This window comes from Sander vitreus, chromosome 10 (assembly GCF_031162955.1).
Source record: "Sander vitreus isolate 19-12246 chromosome 10, sanVit1, whole genome shotgun sequence".
In the NCBI taxonomy this organism is placed as follows: domain Eukaryota; kingdom Metazoa; phylum Chordata; class Actinopteri; order Perciformes; family Percidae; genus Sander; species Sander vitreus.
In genome coordinates this window covers 20,226,859-20,245,281 of record NC_135864.1, presented here as the reverse complement: position 1 = coordinate 20,245,281, position 18,423 = coordinate 20,226,859, and the positions used below count along the sequence as shown (strand labels likewise).

Here is an 18,423-nt window from a genome sequence, read left to right as displayed (position 1 = left end):
AAAAATGTGAGATAAAATGTGTAAAATAATTTAATAAATAGAATATCCAGGGGTTTGGTGGATGTAAACATTTGACATAAATTATGATACAAAATAAAACTCCGCTACAGTTTGCCTCCACTACTGAATATCATAAAATGAAATCATCGCCCACAAAAACATCATACTAGTGCATTAAACTAAGGCATACAGTATGTATAGTGTGAATGAATGTAACACAAAGGGTTCGGACATTTGACAATAAATAAAAAGACTTGCTTAGAATAGCGAATGGCACTAACATAAGAGCTGGCTGGCATGCATGCCCCTATGCTTCATAAGGGAGAAAAAGTATAAAATGCATTTTTCAGTTACATACTTGATACTACTTGTTCCCTCCACATTTTTTTTTTTTTTAAATCTTTTTTCCTCTCTCATGTTAATGATTTCTTTTATTTAATAACACTAAGGCTACAACTTGTGCTCAGAGTATAATCATTTCCTGTAAGTGAAGTGAAAATACACCCTTAATTTGAATTCAATGATAATGTATTCATATCAGCATGGGCTGTTTAGTGTGAAAGCAGATAAATCAGTAATACAGAAGTTACAACTTAACTAAAGTGGTGTTCATCGCAAAACACTTAGTGTGTTCAATACACTCAACACATTTCAGAGGATATGAATGCAGTTTATAGGTCCACAATTCTATTTTCAACATCTTATTTCAGAGTGTTGCTCATTTTAAAAACCACTGAATTTGCAAGTGAAATATGTTTATGGTTGATTCCTCCTTAATGCTAGAGGTGCTAAGGTAAAAGAGCTTTGTTCAAACAGAAGCTGCTGCCACCGAAATGCGTTCCAAAGCGACATTAAAATGTTGGACATCTACAAAGAAGTCTTACACTATAATACAAATAACAGGTCCCCTTGGCCAAGAGGTCTTAATCCTATCATAGGTGCAGCTCATTCACATTTAAAACCATACCAGCTATACAGTGTATTTAGTTAATCTTTTAAATAATGTTGAACAATAAATTCTTCAGACTCGACTGATGAATTGGTTTCCTAAAGTAACATGAAAGTTGCAGTGAAACCAAGCTGTCCTCTGCGCTGTCTTCACTGCAGAAGGGATTCGATCACAGCATCGGGCTTTGCAGATCTTTTCCTGTGGGGAGATTAAGTCTTATCAACTTCGGAAGAACTTTCAGCGTTCTCATTTCTCAGAATAACAGTTTATCATGATAACAGCAAATACCATCATGTTCACCGCGTCATATAGACATTCTATAAATAGACTAATTTTACAGAGCGGCAAAACATCCACAGCCAATAACGTTTCTCTTTACTCAGAGGAGCAGGATCTGAAATGAACTTTCTTCACTGCCTGCCACTGTGGCAGGCAAGTATTTCTTTTGTCTGCCACTCTGAAATTGTATCTGTCACTTTTGAAATGTACGTGCAGGTGAAAGACGAAAGAATGATGCCAGTCAATGTTCAAAGCATAGTCAATTCACAGTGTTTTAATAACACCGAGGCTTTGGAGAAGTCCTGTTTTCCAGGTGTGGGCTGTACACATACATGAATGCATGAATAGATGTAGTGTCGTTAAAGTGCAGATGAAAAACTGTGTTAAACCACCAGCTGAAATGGCAAAAGGGCTAAACTTTTATGAACAAGTTGCAGATCACCATCTAAGAGTGTGAATTCTATTACCACAGAATCAGGGTTATCAGATCAAGATCTGATGTGAGAAAGGCAGAGTGAAAATGCAAACCAAGAAGCATTAGAGATGGATTGGAATGGACGTTGAAAAGGTGTAAATGCAGCAGTAACTAACTAACTGCCGGTGAACGGTCAGTGGAACTCGACATTCACAAGATGCTTACTAAACTGTTATTGTTGCAACTTAACTGCTAAGATGCACAAGTTGCTGTTCTTGCATTTTTTCAGGTGCATAACCACCACACTCTGGGCTGACCTCAATCTAGCATGTAGCCCGGGAAACCAAGATAGATTCAATCATATTTGTAATCTGAGAAATATATGCGTAAATGCAGCTAAGTGTACATTTGAGTGCAAATCTGCATAAGAGATCCTTGAAATGACAAATGTAAAGGCAAAAGACTGATAAAAGAAACCATAATGCTCAACAGGATGTGAAGCTTCAGGCTGTCTGTGGTCTATGTAGGAAGTAGATTACCTTCGCCCCGTCTTAGGTCGGCCACTCTTGCCACTTTTTGAGGTTCTGGGTCTCTCTAGTTTCATCAGTGACTGCCGCATGCTCTCCTCTGTGTAGGCCAGATACACATGGGACAAATCCACCTCAAATGGCTACAGCAGGCAGGGACAGAAGACAAGAGAAGTCAACGATACATTGTCAAGGAGAGAAAATATCAGGAACATTATTCATTACACAAAACTATCACATGTAGGAACAAAAAAAACTCACATCTTTTTCTTTTTTGTCGGGAGCAGGGGTCTGTTTTCTCATATTGTTGCCAGTGTATGCCACACATTTCTGAAAGTTATAAGATACAGCACAAAGACACACATTACTAAGAAGTATTCCTTAACTAAACAGAGTTAGCACCTTGACATTGATCAAATTGCAAACCACAGTGTGTGCTTGAGATAAGCAAAGTGAGCTCACCAGCTGCCATTCTCCAATGTCTTCATTCCAGTGCACGTAATTCTCTATCATCTCCTACACAGGAAACATGAGAAAATATAAAAACTGGAAGCAAGGACAGGCATTATTACTGATGCAAAGCTCCCTAAACTAGCTAAGCTACCAGCGGGTGTATGCAGGTGGAGAAACCTAAAGGCAAAGAAAAGTAACAGCTTATGCACTTCTTCTGTTGTGTTTAAAACCAAATGCAAAGCACACTTTTGCCTCGCCTTACTTGGGAAAAGTCTGAATTCATGCTTTGCCAGGTCTGTTGAAGCAGACAGCTTTTGAAATGCTTGTTTTCTGAATGGAGTTTGGATTGATCAGGGCAATGCCGTGCAGAATAATCTCAACACTGATAGGCTTTTGCGTCACAGCGGCACGCCAATTTCGCGCCCAAGGTAAAAACTGTAAACTTGCGCTGTGCTCTAATTCGCATTGCCCGGTACAAATTCAAGTCGTTACTTTGACTTTGTTAGAGCAGCAAAGATTAATCAAATAAAAGTGAACTATTAAATTAATCGCCAACTATTTTTTAAATTGATTAAATGGTTTGGGTCATTTTAGTAATGAAAAAAAAAAAAAAAGAAGTAAAATTCTCCATTTCCAACTTATTAAATGTGAATATTTTCTACTTTCTTCACTCCTCCATGACAGTAAACTGAATATCTTTGAGTTGTGAACAAAACAAGACTTTGACATTTTTTAGACCAACAACTAATTGATGAATCGAGAAAATAATCTACAATGAAAATAATGGTTAGTTGCAGCCCTAGACTTTGTATGTAATGGTGCTGTGCGAAAAGTTTGCATCGAGTTTGTTGTGTAGAGCGTTTTTTATAGTTTGTTTGTGTGTGCATTTTGAGCTCTTCTTATTATTAATAAGAAGAAGAAGAATCTTATTATTATTATTACTGGTTATAAACCCTGCAAAATCTAAACATGTTGTTAACTGAAGCATATTCTGTCACTGTGTGCCTTCTCTGCCTCTGGAGGGAAGTCCACTTGTGTTTGTACAATGTGTGCAGCCTGCTACATGTTCATGATTCGGTAGGTTTGTGAGGTTGTGAGCTTTGTACAAGCCAGGTCCATGAGGTTCTTCACATAGAAGAAAAAAACCAAAGCACATGTTACTACACAAATCTTATAATGCATCAACTCATTTATAGTGATTGTCAATGCATCTACTGTACTGGCTGATTTTCTGCTTGTGTCAGGTTATTATACACAGAATAGATAAAACAGCTATATGGATGAAAATTAACTGTTCCAACACAACCTAAATAAAGTGAAAGTCTGTCAGTGACCAAGGCAGATTTTTATTTTATGCCTCTTCTTTGTGTGTACTGATGTGAAGGAACAATAGAAGTGATTGGTATTAAGTAAAGGCAAAATACTGAAAAGCAGTGCTACAAATGTAAGTACACAAACACAAACATACACACCTGGTATTCCTGGGGAATAAAGTTGTCTATGATGAGCATCTGGAGACGCAGCTCTCGACTCAGCTGGCGGATGTTCTCCAGGAGGCCCTCAATCTCTCTGTGATGCTCTTGCTGCAGATCTGCCATCTAACAGAAAAAAACACAACCACTGTGGATCAATTTGTTTCTTTTCCCTGATCAATTAAGACTAACTTCAACCACGTTTCATAACTTATCAGTTTAAGCTTGATTAAAAAAGCATATTATAAAATTTTCTATAGGAATTTGGGTTTCATAATGATGGGGCAAATGATCCTACGTGCTGTACGATTGTCTCTACACACTATACCACCCTGCGGCCCTGACAGGGAATGTATGATCTCTCTCAGTGTTATTTATGTTTTGCTTACTTCTGATTTGGCAGCCATCAGCATGGTCCATACTTTCTTCAGCTTCTTGGTCTTTCCTTGAGCCTCCTCCTGCAGACTAGTGTACTTCTCTTCTATGTCCAGACGTTCTTGCTGTTTTAAGAGGGAGAGGCAGAGGGATCAGTGATTATGCAGAAGCAAGCAAGCAGTCTGTGGACATGCCAGTGAAGAACCTAAATAGATGGAGGCAGAAGTCAAAATAATGTCTTAAAACTGTCTTTTGTGTATGTAAGAAGTTGTTTTCAAATCCTGACGTTTGCATCATTTCAAACTGAAACAACACGACTCCCCTTGGTATTTCTCTCAACAGTGCTTGTACACAATGAAAGTGAGAGAGTATTTTCCAACCACAACGATGTAGCCATTTCAATGAGAATCAAGCCAACACTGACACTTTTAGAGTATGTGGTATCTGATGTCATATCTTGCTACCCACGGTATCCCATGGAAGAGTTGCAGACAGCTGATGTCTTATTTATTTGGGTTGTTTACTCATTTGTTTACTTAAGATATCTTAGCAAAAAAAAATTAAAATAAAAAAACTCTTAAGTCCAGGATGATCGGAAGATGGTTACAACTTTAACTTCAGTACAGTTACAGCATGACAGTGGTTGGAGTTATCAATTTGATGTAACTAATGCACACATTCATGTAATCATTTCAGTTCATCCTGACAACAGCATGAATGACTAACTACTCATCATCAGCTGATCCACTTAGTAAAGTATTTTTAATTTTTTTAATTCTTTAGTTCGCACATCAAAATAATTTGTACATAGTAACGAATCCATCATAAAAACATGTGCAAGGAAGACAAGAAACCCCAAGGGGCTTATAAAGTGTCTCCCTTTAACACAGAGTATGACAACAGTTTAATATGTAACAACAACGTAGGAGACAAAATAAAAATCAAATAACAGAACTAAATATACACATCAATAAGTTTATATGTAGAAAAAAAGAAGACAAAAAAACAAACAATGAAGACAAGAATATAAAAGAGAAAAATAAAATGATAAAAATACATAAACCAAACCATAAAAGAAGACAGAGACAAAATATAAAAGTTGAAAGAAAATGAGTTTGTTTAAGTGCTTTGCCTACATAAAATAATCAGATTAAACAAGAAGTGACAGCAGTGCAATCGTGATTAAGAAAAAAAGATACCGCTTGACAGCGTTTTTAAACCTGTTAGGTGAAAGGTAGAAAAAACGTGAAGGGAGATAATTAAAAACTTTAGCTCCTCTGAAATGAAGACTAAACTGAGACAAGGATGTACGAGGTATTTGGTAGTTGGATTGGTTCTTGGTCATCTACACTTACCTCTTTCTCCTCCAGCTCCCTCCGCAGCCGCTCCGCTCTCCTGCGACGTTCTTCCAGTTCATTGTTGGACTCCTGCAAAAGCTTCTCCTGCTCCTCAGCCTTGGCCAAGAGATCCACCCCACCCACGATCACCTTCTTCTCCAAGGCCGACAATTTATCCAGCAAAAGGTGATGCTCCTGCCTAAGGGGTTAGAGATGGAGCAGACTTCAAATTAGAGATGGCCCGATACCATTTTTTGCTTCCCGATACTGATTCCGATACCTGAACTTGCGTATCGGCCGATACCGAGTACCCATCCGATACCAGTGTGTCATATATTTTATTATGTTTTAACAACTGTATACTACTTTCCCTGTATGGCTGTGATATGATTTCTATCTTTGTTGTCAGCCTGGCTCAGGTTAAACTATTTGTGAAACATGAACAAACACAAACGATGAAACCCCAGAACTTTCTTTTATTATGCAGTTTGACAGTCAGTTATAACGGGAAAAGAACATAAACTACTTTAACGTAGATTTTCTTTAGGGCTTTATTACGTGGTATCGGATCGGTGCGTAAACTCCAGTACTTCCCGATACCAGCGTTTTAGGCAGTATCGGAGCCTCATGCTCTACTTCAAATAAGCATTTACCACATCCACTAACAAGTGAACTGATGAATACCAGTTTTATGAATACCACATTTAAAACGTTCATCAAAAATTCAAATATTTCTCTTTTCATGGACTCACTGAGCTTTAAGTAGGTCCTTCTCCCTCTTCTCCAGCTCTGCCCTTGCCTTGTTCCTCTCCTCCTCCTCCATGTCCAGCTTGGCCTCCAATGCCTTTCTTTCCTCTTCAATCTTTGCCTGCATCTCCACCATTTTGTCCGGAGAAACCTTCTTCCTCCCTTAAGAGCGACACACAGGGAACAATGGTGTCTTTAATTGACAGGTTGTTTTAAATGCATCTTCCTATTACATATGCCAAGTTACTTGTCAGTGTATAGGTTACAATTTCAATGCAGAACATTCTATACTGATTTTTAATCAGCATTAGTAATATTAGTATGTGCCGTTTTAGATCATGAATTTGCCGGCATTTAAAGCCCAGTTCAGGCCAGATTCGCGACGAGATGAGTTGAAACTTGCAACACACCGGTCTGCAATCTTCTAAAACCTGCCAGTTTAAACTAGTGAATCGAGATGGTGTATTATCTCCATAGCAACAACTCATTGTACTTCCCTTTTAACTTCCAGGCTTTTTTTTTATTGCCGGATATTTATAGCGTCTTAAAATATGAATATAGATAGTGATAGTGAGATACTTGCTTTTACATTACATTTCTAGAAGTGATTAAACGGCGAAAACATTGTTTTATTTCTGTGATTCACTGCTTTGTTCTAACGCCACACCCTCTCGTGGGCTGTCATTCGGCCGCCGTATAAAACTCTTCCATTTCAACCAGCTGTTTGTAACAGTTTTTTTAAGATTATTTTTGGGGCTTTTCTTGCCCTTATTTATAGAACAGATTAAGTCAGGAAAGTGGGAGGGAGAGGGGGATGACACGCAGCAAAGGGCCACAGGTCGGAACCGAACCCGCGGCCGCTGCGACAAGGACTGAGCCTCAGTACATGGGGTGCACGCTCAACCAGGTTAGCTAACCAGGCGCCCCGGATCATTTTATTACTATAGTTTGAAGCTGACTTTACAAGCTGACTTTGCTATTGGCTGTTGAAACAGGCGACGTCCCTTACGTTCTAAAACCAGCCTCTGGCGACTTGACAAGCTGAGTTGCAGTCGATGCCATCAGCTGGCTTGAGTCGAGCAGAGACGGGCCAGTTCAGACCGCTGCATCCTTTCCCTGCAATGTTCTAAAACGCTTTAGTATCGTCGCAAATCTTTAGTCTGAAATGGGCTTAAGGAACTTTAGTCCTAAGATTATAGAATGCCATTTTATTCAATATAAAATAAATGAATAAATACATAAATAAATATGCCTATGAAATACATCCTGGAATAATTAAACGAGGCAATAAATATATAAATGATTCAATTTAGTTCCATAAATAAATAGGTTTTTTTTAATTAGTTTCATGGACATTTATTTATTTTAGGAGACTTTTATCTCATGTCACATTTATTTTTATATATATATATATATATATATATATCTCTCTTTCTTATCTATTTATTCCTACTTGTTATATTCAAATGAAGGGGCGTGGCCCTGGCATCTCTCAGATTCAGACCAGACAAAAGCAACTTGCTTTTGAATCTACTCTCCGTCTCCGTCTGTCTCAGTCTCTCCCCACTGCCGAGAGAAAACTTTGCCATGAAGTGAGCGGATACCAGCAACATAGATAAGCTTTCAGTACACAGCTGTACAGCGCCACGGTCTGATCCCAACAAACTTTCTGTTGCTGCCATTAGATTTGCTAATCCAATTAAGATTACATGTCCCGCTCTCCTTCTTGCGAATCAGTCTTTGCTGCGGGGACCGCACTAGCTAGTTAGCCAGGTAACCAGCCGAATCTGCCAGGCTCATGTTTCATTTCCTCTGGCAGAGAGTAATATGCTGGCAATGCCAGGCTACTAACTAGTTCCTTTTAGTCTGAGGATGTGAGATAGCTACGCCCCTTGATTTGAATATAATAAGTGCAAATAAATAGAGAAGATAAATAAATGTGGACTCATGAAATAAAAGTCCCCTGAAATAAATAAAAGTAAAACCTATTTTTTTTTAAACTATTGCCTCATTTATATATCAACATTTATTTATATATTCATTGCCTCATTTATTTATTTATTTTTATGTATTTATTAATTTATTAAATATGGAATAAAACATCATTCCACATAAGAGTGAGATCCGTTTTGACTTGTTAATGCACAGTATTAAATAATTGTTAGTGTAAGCAGAATTTGAAAATATGGGAAACTTCATTAAGTGCAAGATTGTCGTAATGACATGGTAACTATGTGAATGGAGAGCATGAGGCACATGGGTGAAGTCATATATGGACAGACAGAAAAAATGTTAACAAAAATTATACATAAACCTGTTATCAAATTAGTCTGAATTAATGAAATAGCTACTGAAACACACAGCTGCCATCTGGATAATTTGTGCGAGTAGAGTCACCATTGCTTCAGGACAGTAGGACTATGTAGATTCTTACACCAACCTCTTTCTTCTTGAATTAAGAGGTGTATAGCAAGTCAGACAGGCGGCATTTGCACCAGGAGGAAGAGAGAGAGAGAGAGAGAGAGAGAGAAGATGAACCACATATTACAGAGTGATCTCGAAAGTCTTATGACTTTACAGAGTGGAAAACCACATATAGAAGAGTGGGAGAAGACTAGAGAAAGCAAAGTTTCAGTAAAAATAAAATGTCATAGGTGAAGTGACGGTGGATAGACATGAGACAAAAAAAAACAAAAAAAAAACATCACTTATAGATAGAGATAATGAAACATGATTTGGTGATTTACGCCTTTGAGGGACAGGAGTTACAAATGATACACGAAACCTGGCAGAGGTCAGGCGTTAACTAGTCTGGATCAACAGAAGTACATTTCCAGAATAAAGCCTGACATCCGTCAAAACAGTGTCCACTTAGGTCATGCATGGAAAAAAAGGAGGAGAAATTTAACTTTAGATGGTGCCCTTTTAAATTCATGGATCTGTCCCAAGACATCCTTATCAACACACCAGGAACCTTTGCAATCAATTGCATGTAAAAACAATATGTGGGACATGGTCAGTAGCAGTGGGGGGGGGGGGGAAGAGGAATCTGGGCTGTAAGCCAACAGGAGTGGCACAGACATAGGGAAAGTATAAAGCCCCTTTCACACATGCACTGTAATCCATAAATGCTCCACCTACTCAGGGCCTTAAACAGCTCAGGTGTCAATTAAATGAACAACATTAACAGAGAAGGTTACCATAAAGTTGATTTACTTCAGTTTATATGTATTATAATTAAAAAACTCTTCTGTGAATTCCTGAATCAATAATATAATGCAAACTAGAAAGAGTTCACATGCCTCCTTTTACTGGCAGTTTTACTGCTTGGCCTCCTAATACACCAAATGCAGGCCTATACTACTGTCTTACTGTATACTTGTACTTCAGAAGAAAACATTTACCTGACAGAGAACGTTGCAGATTCAGATTCTACTCACAAAATACCACCATTAAAATATGATGCATTAAACTATCCAGCATTATATTAAGAGTGTAAATATCCACCTTGAAGTACATTGTGCTGAATGATAATGCCTCTCTTTTTACTTTAACTAAACATTTGAAAGCAGAACTTGCACTGTGCGGTCACAGGCGGTTTTATATGGCATAAGTAAAGCACCTCCTGAATGTGTGGTTTTTTTGTAATTAGTTTTTTTTTGTAAAACTCAACCGGTAACGCATGTTGCAGGTTCAATCAGCCGCGGTTCGGCTGCGGCTCATGTAGAGATTCAACGTGTCCGCTTTTGTCGTGTAGTAGTCACACATTGTGGTAGTTTTAGGCGATGTGGCCCGGGCGGTAGAAGCAGGGAACCGGGCTGAGCAGCGCGCAGAACGGCCGGAGAAATGTGAGCAACAAAGCAACGTGCTGGAGAGCCCCAACATGTAAACACATGGTGCAGAGAGGCTCAATCAGTCGCGGCTCGGCTGCAGCTCATCTAGAGATTCAGCGTGTCCCCTATTTCATCATTTGCATGTAGGGTAGACAGCAATGACTTTTTGGCAGATGATCAGTTTTTGGCAAGACACCTGTAGCCGGTGAACCGCAATCAATGAGCCTTATAGGGATTCAGCAACTCCCCACTGATGTACTAATATATATATATAAAAAATATTTAGGGCTGTCAATTGATTCAAAAATGTAATCTAATTAATTACATACTCTGTGATTAATTGATCGAAATGAATCGCACGGTGCCTGAACCGATACTTTTTAAGAAAGTAAAAAAAGAAAAGAAAAAAAAAGGGTACTAAACAGTTGGTGACATTAAAGAACGGCTTGTTTATTGCTAAGGCCATATGGTCAAAATTAAATGATTTAATAATAATAATGTATAACAATAACTTATTTCACTAGTAAATTGCTGTTGAACGACAGAAACAACTAGATAGGAAAAGGACATTTACAATAACTTCAAATGCACCACGAGGCTGTAGTTTACCAGTTTCATTGAACGCACCGGCTGCGGTGTTTCTCCGACGGCAGCTGCAGATTGTTACATACCGGTGTTGAATCCTCTACAGTGAAACACAGTCAAACTTTACACCGTTTAGCGTTAGCTGTCAGCATTGTAACCGTGTTTAATCCAGCTACTAGCTAGCGGTAGGCTAATGTTAGCTGCTGTTGAGTATAGTGTTAACTAGCGTCACATGCAGCGGGGTTTGTGTTTCCTGTAACGTCTGTTTCAGAGCAGCAGAGAGAAGCGCAGACATATCAGTGGCACCAGATTTTCGTCTGTATGCCAACGTCAATATGGCATGGATTAATCTGCTTTAATTTTTTTTAACGCGTAATTTTTTCTCAGATTAATTAATCAAAATTAACGCGTTATTTTGACAGCCCTAATATTATTCCTTTAGAAGCAAAATTCAGACCACACCTGGATCTGAGTCTTCAACAAAAACTAATAACTTCTCCCTTGGCCAATATATCCAAACTCACTTTAGATAATACCTTTGTTGAAAATAGATAATCTTAAAAACAGGTAAAAAAAGAAATTGGGTTTTCTGATGTTACAATTTTCATGCAGTCCTGTTGAAATGTGAATCATGTTCACACTATGATAAAGATAAAAAACATATTAAGAGGAAATACTAAGAATGACTCAAGCGGTATGTGAGACAAGTCATCAGGAAAACCCCCTAAGAAAATCACCTACATATACAGTGCAAACATAAAAAACTTAAAACAAGACCACAGTCAAACACATCAGTTAAGTCACTTCAATTTTCAACTTTCACCCATGCCAACTGTTTTTTAAAAATATAAACAGAAACATGTTAAAGCTAAAAACAGCATGCAAGCAAATCAGGAATTAAAGAGAGAGAAAAACAAACTGAAATATTTTCCATTTTATAAGTACAGCAGCGTGGCTGCTGACAAGACTGCAAATCCTCTGTCAAATTTCATTTATGACTAAATTGACAAGGAGCATTTCTCGAGGAGAGCTACAGGGTGTTTTAACAACTATTGGGGATGCTTAAGAGAGAGCAAGCCTCCAAAAGCACTGCATGTGGTCAGCAATCAAGTCATGGAGATTAGCAGCCAATGAACCGCAAAATCTGCTTGACAGACAGCCTGTACGGTATGATAACAAATCCACTCTTAATCCTCGACGTACTTTTTTTTGTAACCTGATATGCTTCGGCAGTGATTCCACCCTGGTGTGAAAACAATCTGGATTGTTCACGAGTTACCGACTCAGCATCTTTTTTAAGTATAGAGGAGCTCAGTGTAAACGCCAAAAAACGCTTCTTTACATTAATATTCAAAACCAGAATTTGTACGGAATCCATGTGTGAAAAGGGCTCAAGTTTGTGGGCAGGTAGAGCACAGTGTTGCTCCAACTCACTATTCTGAGGTTTATACTCAGTCTCAGTGGTTGGTGGCACTGAGGAGGAGCAGGCAAATTCTGAGCTATTGTTGCTGCTGCCACTGTCTGGAAAAGAAGCAGAGGAAGCACCCCTCCCACCAAAGCCCACAGTGAGAGACAGGTAGAGGTAGAGAGCCATCAGTTTGCAGAGCTTAAAGCAAAATGTAGGTTCTTTATGTAGATCCAACAAATCAGGCAGCTGCAGGTGCACACATGCAAATTGCAGATACAGCACAGCACCATACTCACAGAAGCTGAATGATTTGGTTATTAATTCAGAGTAACCTAACGACAAAGTATTAGAATGAAAAATAATGATAACTGGAAATTATAAAGACATAACCATATAAATAAAATGTTTATGTCATTGGAGATACCAATATAAAATCATCATGGAACATGGCATCACATAGTGTCAGCATTGCAACATATTGTGGTGACCTAATTATGTTGTGATCTATATTTAACACTTTCCATCTAAAAAACAAAAGAGTAGAATGTGACAATACAAGGGAAAGTCCAAAATGAGAAAAGTGTTATGTTTATGGAAGCCTGGTAACAAAGAGTAGAACCTAACTAGCGACCTAAAAGCAACTTCAGCTCAATAATTATCCGAGGAACTGAATGCTGACTCATATTACAATGAACATGCTGACAAGCGATTAAACAGATGTATATCCAACCATTTACTAAAACCACTCCCCACAGGCTTAGGAAGATTGCATTAACAGATGTTCAGTTATTTGCAGTCATACACACTTGCATCTATGTGTGAGTTAATAACAAATTCTTACCTCTTCTTTTTCTGCGGCCTTCTCCTGCCACCCCTCCTTCATCATCACCTTCATCCATCTCCTCTGATCCACTTCCCTCTGATCCAGATATCTCTTCACCTAGAATCGCACAAAAACACAGGTCAAAAAAAGACAAGTCAGTCTTGAAAAAAAATACTTGTAATCCAAACGGCACGATTACTTTTTACTGTGTGGCTTATTACCTTCCACCAGTTTCTTCTTTAGCTCCTCAATCTCCTTCTGAAACTGGCGCAATAGGGCATCCTTTGGATCCTCATTGATCCTGGCTTTGTTCTTGATGTTTTTAGCCCTATTAGCATAGCGCAGGGTACTGATGGTCTCATCATAGTTATAGTCTGCAGGGCCTATATTTGCACACTGGTGGGGAGAAGTATGCCATTTAAAAAGTGAGGCAAAAACTGTGATGTCAAAGTCAAGTATATAAAAATCCTTAGAATTTATAAATGCTTCGGAAATGCACATTTATAGCTCTCTGAAATTAAGCATTTGTTGCTTTGATCACTTAATGTTTAAAAAGAGTCTGTTGTGCAACTCTAGCATAAATGCTTCTAGTACAATTTTCAACTTTCACTCTACCATCATGGTCTTGGAGTTTCCTCCTAGTGAATCCTGCAGCAGACGGGTCAGTTTAGAGTTCCTGTAGGGCACGTGTGTACTCTTGCCGTCCACCAGGGCAGAGATGACGTTACCCAGTGTGGAGAGAGAGAGATTGATCTTCGTCGCTTCCTTTAAACGCTGACCTGTGGCTCCAGTCTTGCCCTGTCTTTCCGAGCCCTGTAGGGGTAGGGGGGCAGATTAATTGGTGGTGGTCAGATGGATTGCAGACAATTATATCCTAGTTACATCTGTATCATCTCATTTTCTTGGAAGTAGTTTATTTTTACTGAGAAACGTCTGGCCGCAGATACATACTGCAAGATCAACCAGATGAAGCTTTCCCATGCGCACATGCTGGTTTCCATCCACACCCTTCTCGCTGCACTCGATGGTGATGGTGAAGATAGCATGAGAACGGGAGCTGTGTTCATTCATGTTTGTGGCACCGACAGAACCTAAACACGGTGAAATATCATTTGATCCGACAACATGACTCTTCTTTTTTATTTTATGTATATCAATTAGCTAAATCCACACAATGTTGTATATAATGCAAGACTGAAAAACTGCTTCAGCCTCTTTAAAGTTCGTCTGTATTTCCATTTCTTGCAAGCAAGGTCCTTCTTATGTGATTACATATTGCACAGATAAATATCTCGGTAAAAAATAAAGATCAATGTTTGATTTTGTGGGTAACTTTTTCCTTCTTCATGCTGTCAATGTTTCTGCTCACGGTTTTTGTGGCCCATGGTCATAATCCTGTCCATGTCGTCGGCATTGTTCACGACGTAACCAGAGAGGTCTTTGATATACACGCCAACATCTGGTCTTTCTTTTACCTGTGAGGAAAACATTTTACTTTATCACCTGCTGTCAGCATCAAACAGTTAATACAAGCAAATCTATTCAGCCATCTTCTACAAGTTTTCCTGTTGGGTAAAATGACTGTAGTGTCCTTTATGACAGGTCCTCCAAGACAGTTTTGATATGAATCCCTGAACTCTATCGGCGTTTTTCCATTACATGGTACCTGCTCTACTCGCCTCGACTCTACTCGCCTCACTGTGCGTCCGTTTTCCATTGCAGATTTTAGTACTGCCTCAGCGTGGCTGGTCGTCTTAGCGGCGCCGCAGTAAACTGCCGTGACCTAACGCGACACACACAGAACGTGGAAGGTGTGTTGTTGTTGCCACAGCCAGAAGACACATTTTGTTTCAAATGAAGCTGGAGGCAGCAAAAATAAACACAGCTGGCTAAACTATTTAAAAATGGCGGGTTTGTTCAGGACACCCCCCTCTGTCGCTTTCACGTCACCTTTTGGTATCAGCTCAGCTCGCTTGGAACCTCGACTGAGGTGGTACTAAAAAAAGTACCTGTTAGCAGGTACCAGGGACTTTTTTTCGTAATGGAAAACCAAAAAAGACGAGTCGAGGCGAGGCGAGTCGAGCAGGTACCACGTAATGGAAAAGCGCCATATGTTTTAGTGTTGGTTTTAAATATCCTTTTACCTCTAGCCTCTGCATCTGGTCCTTGCCCAACAGGTCTCGCACTTCCTCATTGTAAATCTCCAGGTATGAAACACGAACCAAAAACCTGTGAAAGTTAAATGTGTATTCAAATGCTGAAATGTACAGCTGCAAATGGCAACAGGCCTTGTACATCTTTCACTCATAAGTTGCTTGACAAAAACTCTTTACATGTAGCCTTTTTATTCTGCTAATAAAAAATGCCTTCCATAAGCAATCTAACCAGAATAAATATCTGAAAGAAATTCAATTCCTTTTGTTAAGGGATGGGCTAAACTTTCATAATCGGTTTACCAGATGGAATTTTTTCTTTAAATGCTTTGCCAAAATACGCTGTATTTTCTGAATATGCATGAGCTCCCTCACTAAAATTAGAAATGCACAACCCTCACCACCAATATTTGTTATATTTCAAGTTTCTTTCTTAAAGAAACCATCTTTGAATAGGTGTTTTTACTTGCAGGGCGATAAACAAAAAGCTTGCCTTGTTTTTAATTCAGTAAGACTGATAACAGTTCGTTAAGATAAAACTATTGCTTCAGAACAAAACCAATGCGGTTTACGAGTTAAAAAGCCCTGTCCACAGATTACATTATTTTAAATGATTGCTTGTGGTGGAGTGTGCATATTAGAAAACTAAAACAAGACACCAAAGTTTTCACTTAATTTGACGCTGATGTACACTGGGAATTGTCAGCTGGACTAATTATGTGTGTAGACACATTTTTGTGCTGATTTTACTGAATGTCTGCCTAATGATTGCTTTCTTACCTTGTGTCACCCTCTGCCTTGGCAATGTGACCAAAAACATGAGCAAAGGAGTTTGGGATTATCCCTCTGAGTTCTGGCACTGCTCTCACACCCTCCATGGTGAATGTTTTTCCTGTGCCAGTTTGCCCATATGCAAAAATTGTACCTGAAATGAACAGCAGCGCATAAAATCACAGCTCCAGTACCAGTAAAGAATATGAAAATAAAATAGTAGTTATTATATTAGTCCTATATTACAGTTAAAAAAAACACACACATTTGAGGATTAGATTTATTAGAGGCTACAAAGTGCATGTTTGAGTGGCTGTATTAAAATGCCTTTAACAGTTAATGCAGGCATTACAATAACTGATGATGCACATTTTACAGCAATGGTTTATAAATAAAAAATAAAATTTTACCATTGTAGCCCTCTAATACAGAGTCAATGATGGGGCGGGCAGTGAGATTGTAGACATCCAGCTGTTTGCTGTCTGGTCCAAACACGGTGTCAAATGTGAAAGTCTTAGGAGGCTCATGGGGAGTCTCCAGTTTGTTAACCGTTATGGTCCCACGATTCTCGTCCACAATGACGGCCTGTTTGTGGCTCATCATCTTCTCTTTCTGGTTGAAGGGACGACATCTCACCACCACTTTGACATTATCATTGACCTCCTGCTTGTCAGGTTTCTCAAGCTTATTGCTCTGAAAAAAAAGTAATGAGAGATAGATATGCCACAGGATTTAACGTTAAGATATTATGTAACGTTTGTGACAATTAACAAGCAAACCTAAAATTTCAGTTACCCAACATGGACATAAGGGCAAAGCTGTCAAGCTGTTTAAAGTAAATAACACCAAGTAGTCAGTGTGTGTGTGTATATATATACATATATATATATATATATATATATATATATATATATATATATATATATATATATATATATATACACACACATATATATTATGAGCATGCAGCTAGCTTAGCTAAGTGACTCGTTCAAAACGAAGCTACCTAACGGTATCTGCTTTGCATTTGCTGGGTTGCTAACGTTAGGCAGGCAATATGGGCAAACGTTACTAATGTTGAAGATAAGGTTTGCTGGGTTGCTAATACATCCATGGTTGCTAGGCAGGCTAACGTTACTAACGTTGAAGATACCGTTAGCTAACTAGCTAGCACGATAAATGGACAATAGCAATATTGGAAACAAATATTTTATGTCAAACCCCCACACTGTTAACACTTCGTGTTAATTGATTTGACTGGGAAAACCCAACGTCGAAAACAGTGTACCATTTCCTTGTTTCCTAGCTAGCTACTACACGAACGACAACTAGAAAGCTAACGATGCTAACCGGTTAGCATCACATCAGGGAGGTCGGAGGAAGGGAGGAACCCCTTTATAAACAAAACAAATACAAACAGGCGTGTCGACTTACCGGCATAGTGAGAATACAGAAAGGCGATTATAGCATCTAAAATTGACAATTCTATGTTTGTAATGCGTTGTTCATTTGACTCTAGCTAGGTAATCCGAAGAATTGAAATGCCAGCGCAATGCCCTTATCATCAAGGGCTCTCACATCCGATAGCTTGTTGTCAGGTCTGTTAGACTGAGCATGCGCAGTGGAAGGAGGGGGTCTTCTTCAGTTACTAAATGGCATCTTTGTGATCATAATATTTAACATATCGGGCACATACATAGGCAAAGGTGGAAAATGTATACATTTACTGTAGTACTTACTGTAGGTGATGCAGTGCAGTAATAAAAGTACAGAAGTACAAAACTCCAAACATTAGTTGCTGTGCCCCATTAACCCCCCATTCCACCCACTCTCTGTGCATTGTGTATTACATTCCTATGCTAGAATACTGCCTGACCCCAAGTTTACTGTGTTAATTTGATTATACACATTAATTTGGCACATACCCTATGTGCACAATACTGAATTATTGAAGGTCTTAAAACTAGATTTTGACTAGCGCTAGGCCGATAAATAGCAGATAATAAAATGACTGAGATTAGCTTATTGCAGATATATTCAATTCAATTAAATTTTATTTATAGTATCAATTCATAACAAGAGTTATCTCAAGACACTTTACAGATCTAGACCACACTCTATAATTTACAAAGACCCAACAATTCCAGTAATTCCCCCAAGAGTAAGCATTTAGTGAGACAGTGGCGAGGAAAAACTCCCTTTTAGGAAGAAACCTCGGACAGACCCAGGCTCTTGGTAGGCGGTGTCTGACGGTGCCGGTTAGGGATGTGATGAACAGTGGCAATAATAGTCACAA

At 38.7% G+C, this 18,423-nt stretch overlaps 1 protein-coding gene across 1 annotated transcript; it reads right to left on the bottom strand.

Annotated features, from left to right (window-relative positions):
• Positions 1–7: 7 nt before the first annotated feature.
• On the bottom strand, positions 8–17,724 carry kif3a (kinesin family member 3A). Its single transcript, XM_078260828.1, has 17 exons — positions 17,562–17,724; positions 16,538–16,820; positions 16,137–16,281; positions 15,348–15,432; positions 14,573–14,678; positions 14,155–14,294; positions 13,819–14,016; positions 13,425–13,599; positions 13,222–13,320; positions 6,560–6,716; positions 5,826–6,006; positions 4,485–4,595; positions 4,096–4,221; positions 2,633–2,686; positions 2,432–2,500; positions 2,183–2,313; positions 8–1,147 (listed from the first exon to the last, which is right to left on the bottom strand). The coding sequence occupies exons 1-17, from the start codon at positions 17,565–17,567 to the stop codon at positions 1,099–1,101; spliced, it is 2,115 nt and encodes a 704-aa protein (XP_078116954.1). The 5' UTR covers positions 17,568–17,724; the 3' UTR covers positions 8–1,098.
• Positions 17,725–18,423: the final 699 nt, after the last annotated feature.

Coding starts and splice junctions, on each gene's coding strand:
- kif3a (XM_078260828.1), bottom strand. Junction 13,321..13,424: donor AAAGAAGAAACTGGTGGAAG/GTAATAAGCCAC, acceptor GTGCGATTCTAG/GTGAAGAGATATCTGGATCA. Junction 6,717..13,221: donor AGGCCGCAGAAAAAGAAGAG/GTAAGAATTTGT, acceptor GTCGCTCTTAAG/GGAGGAAGAAGGTTTCTCCG.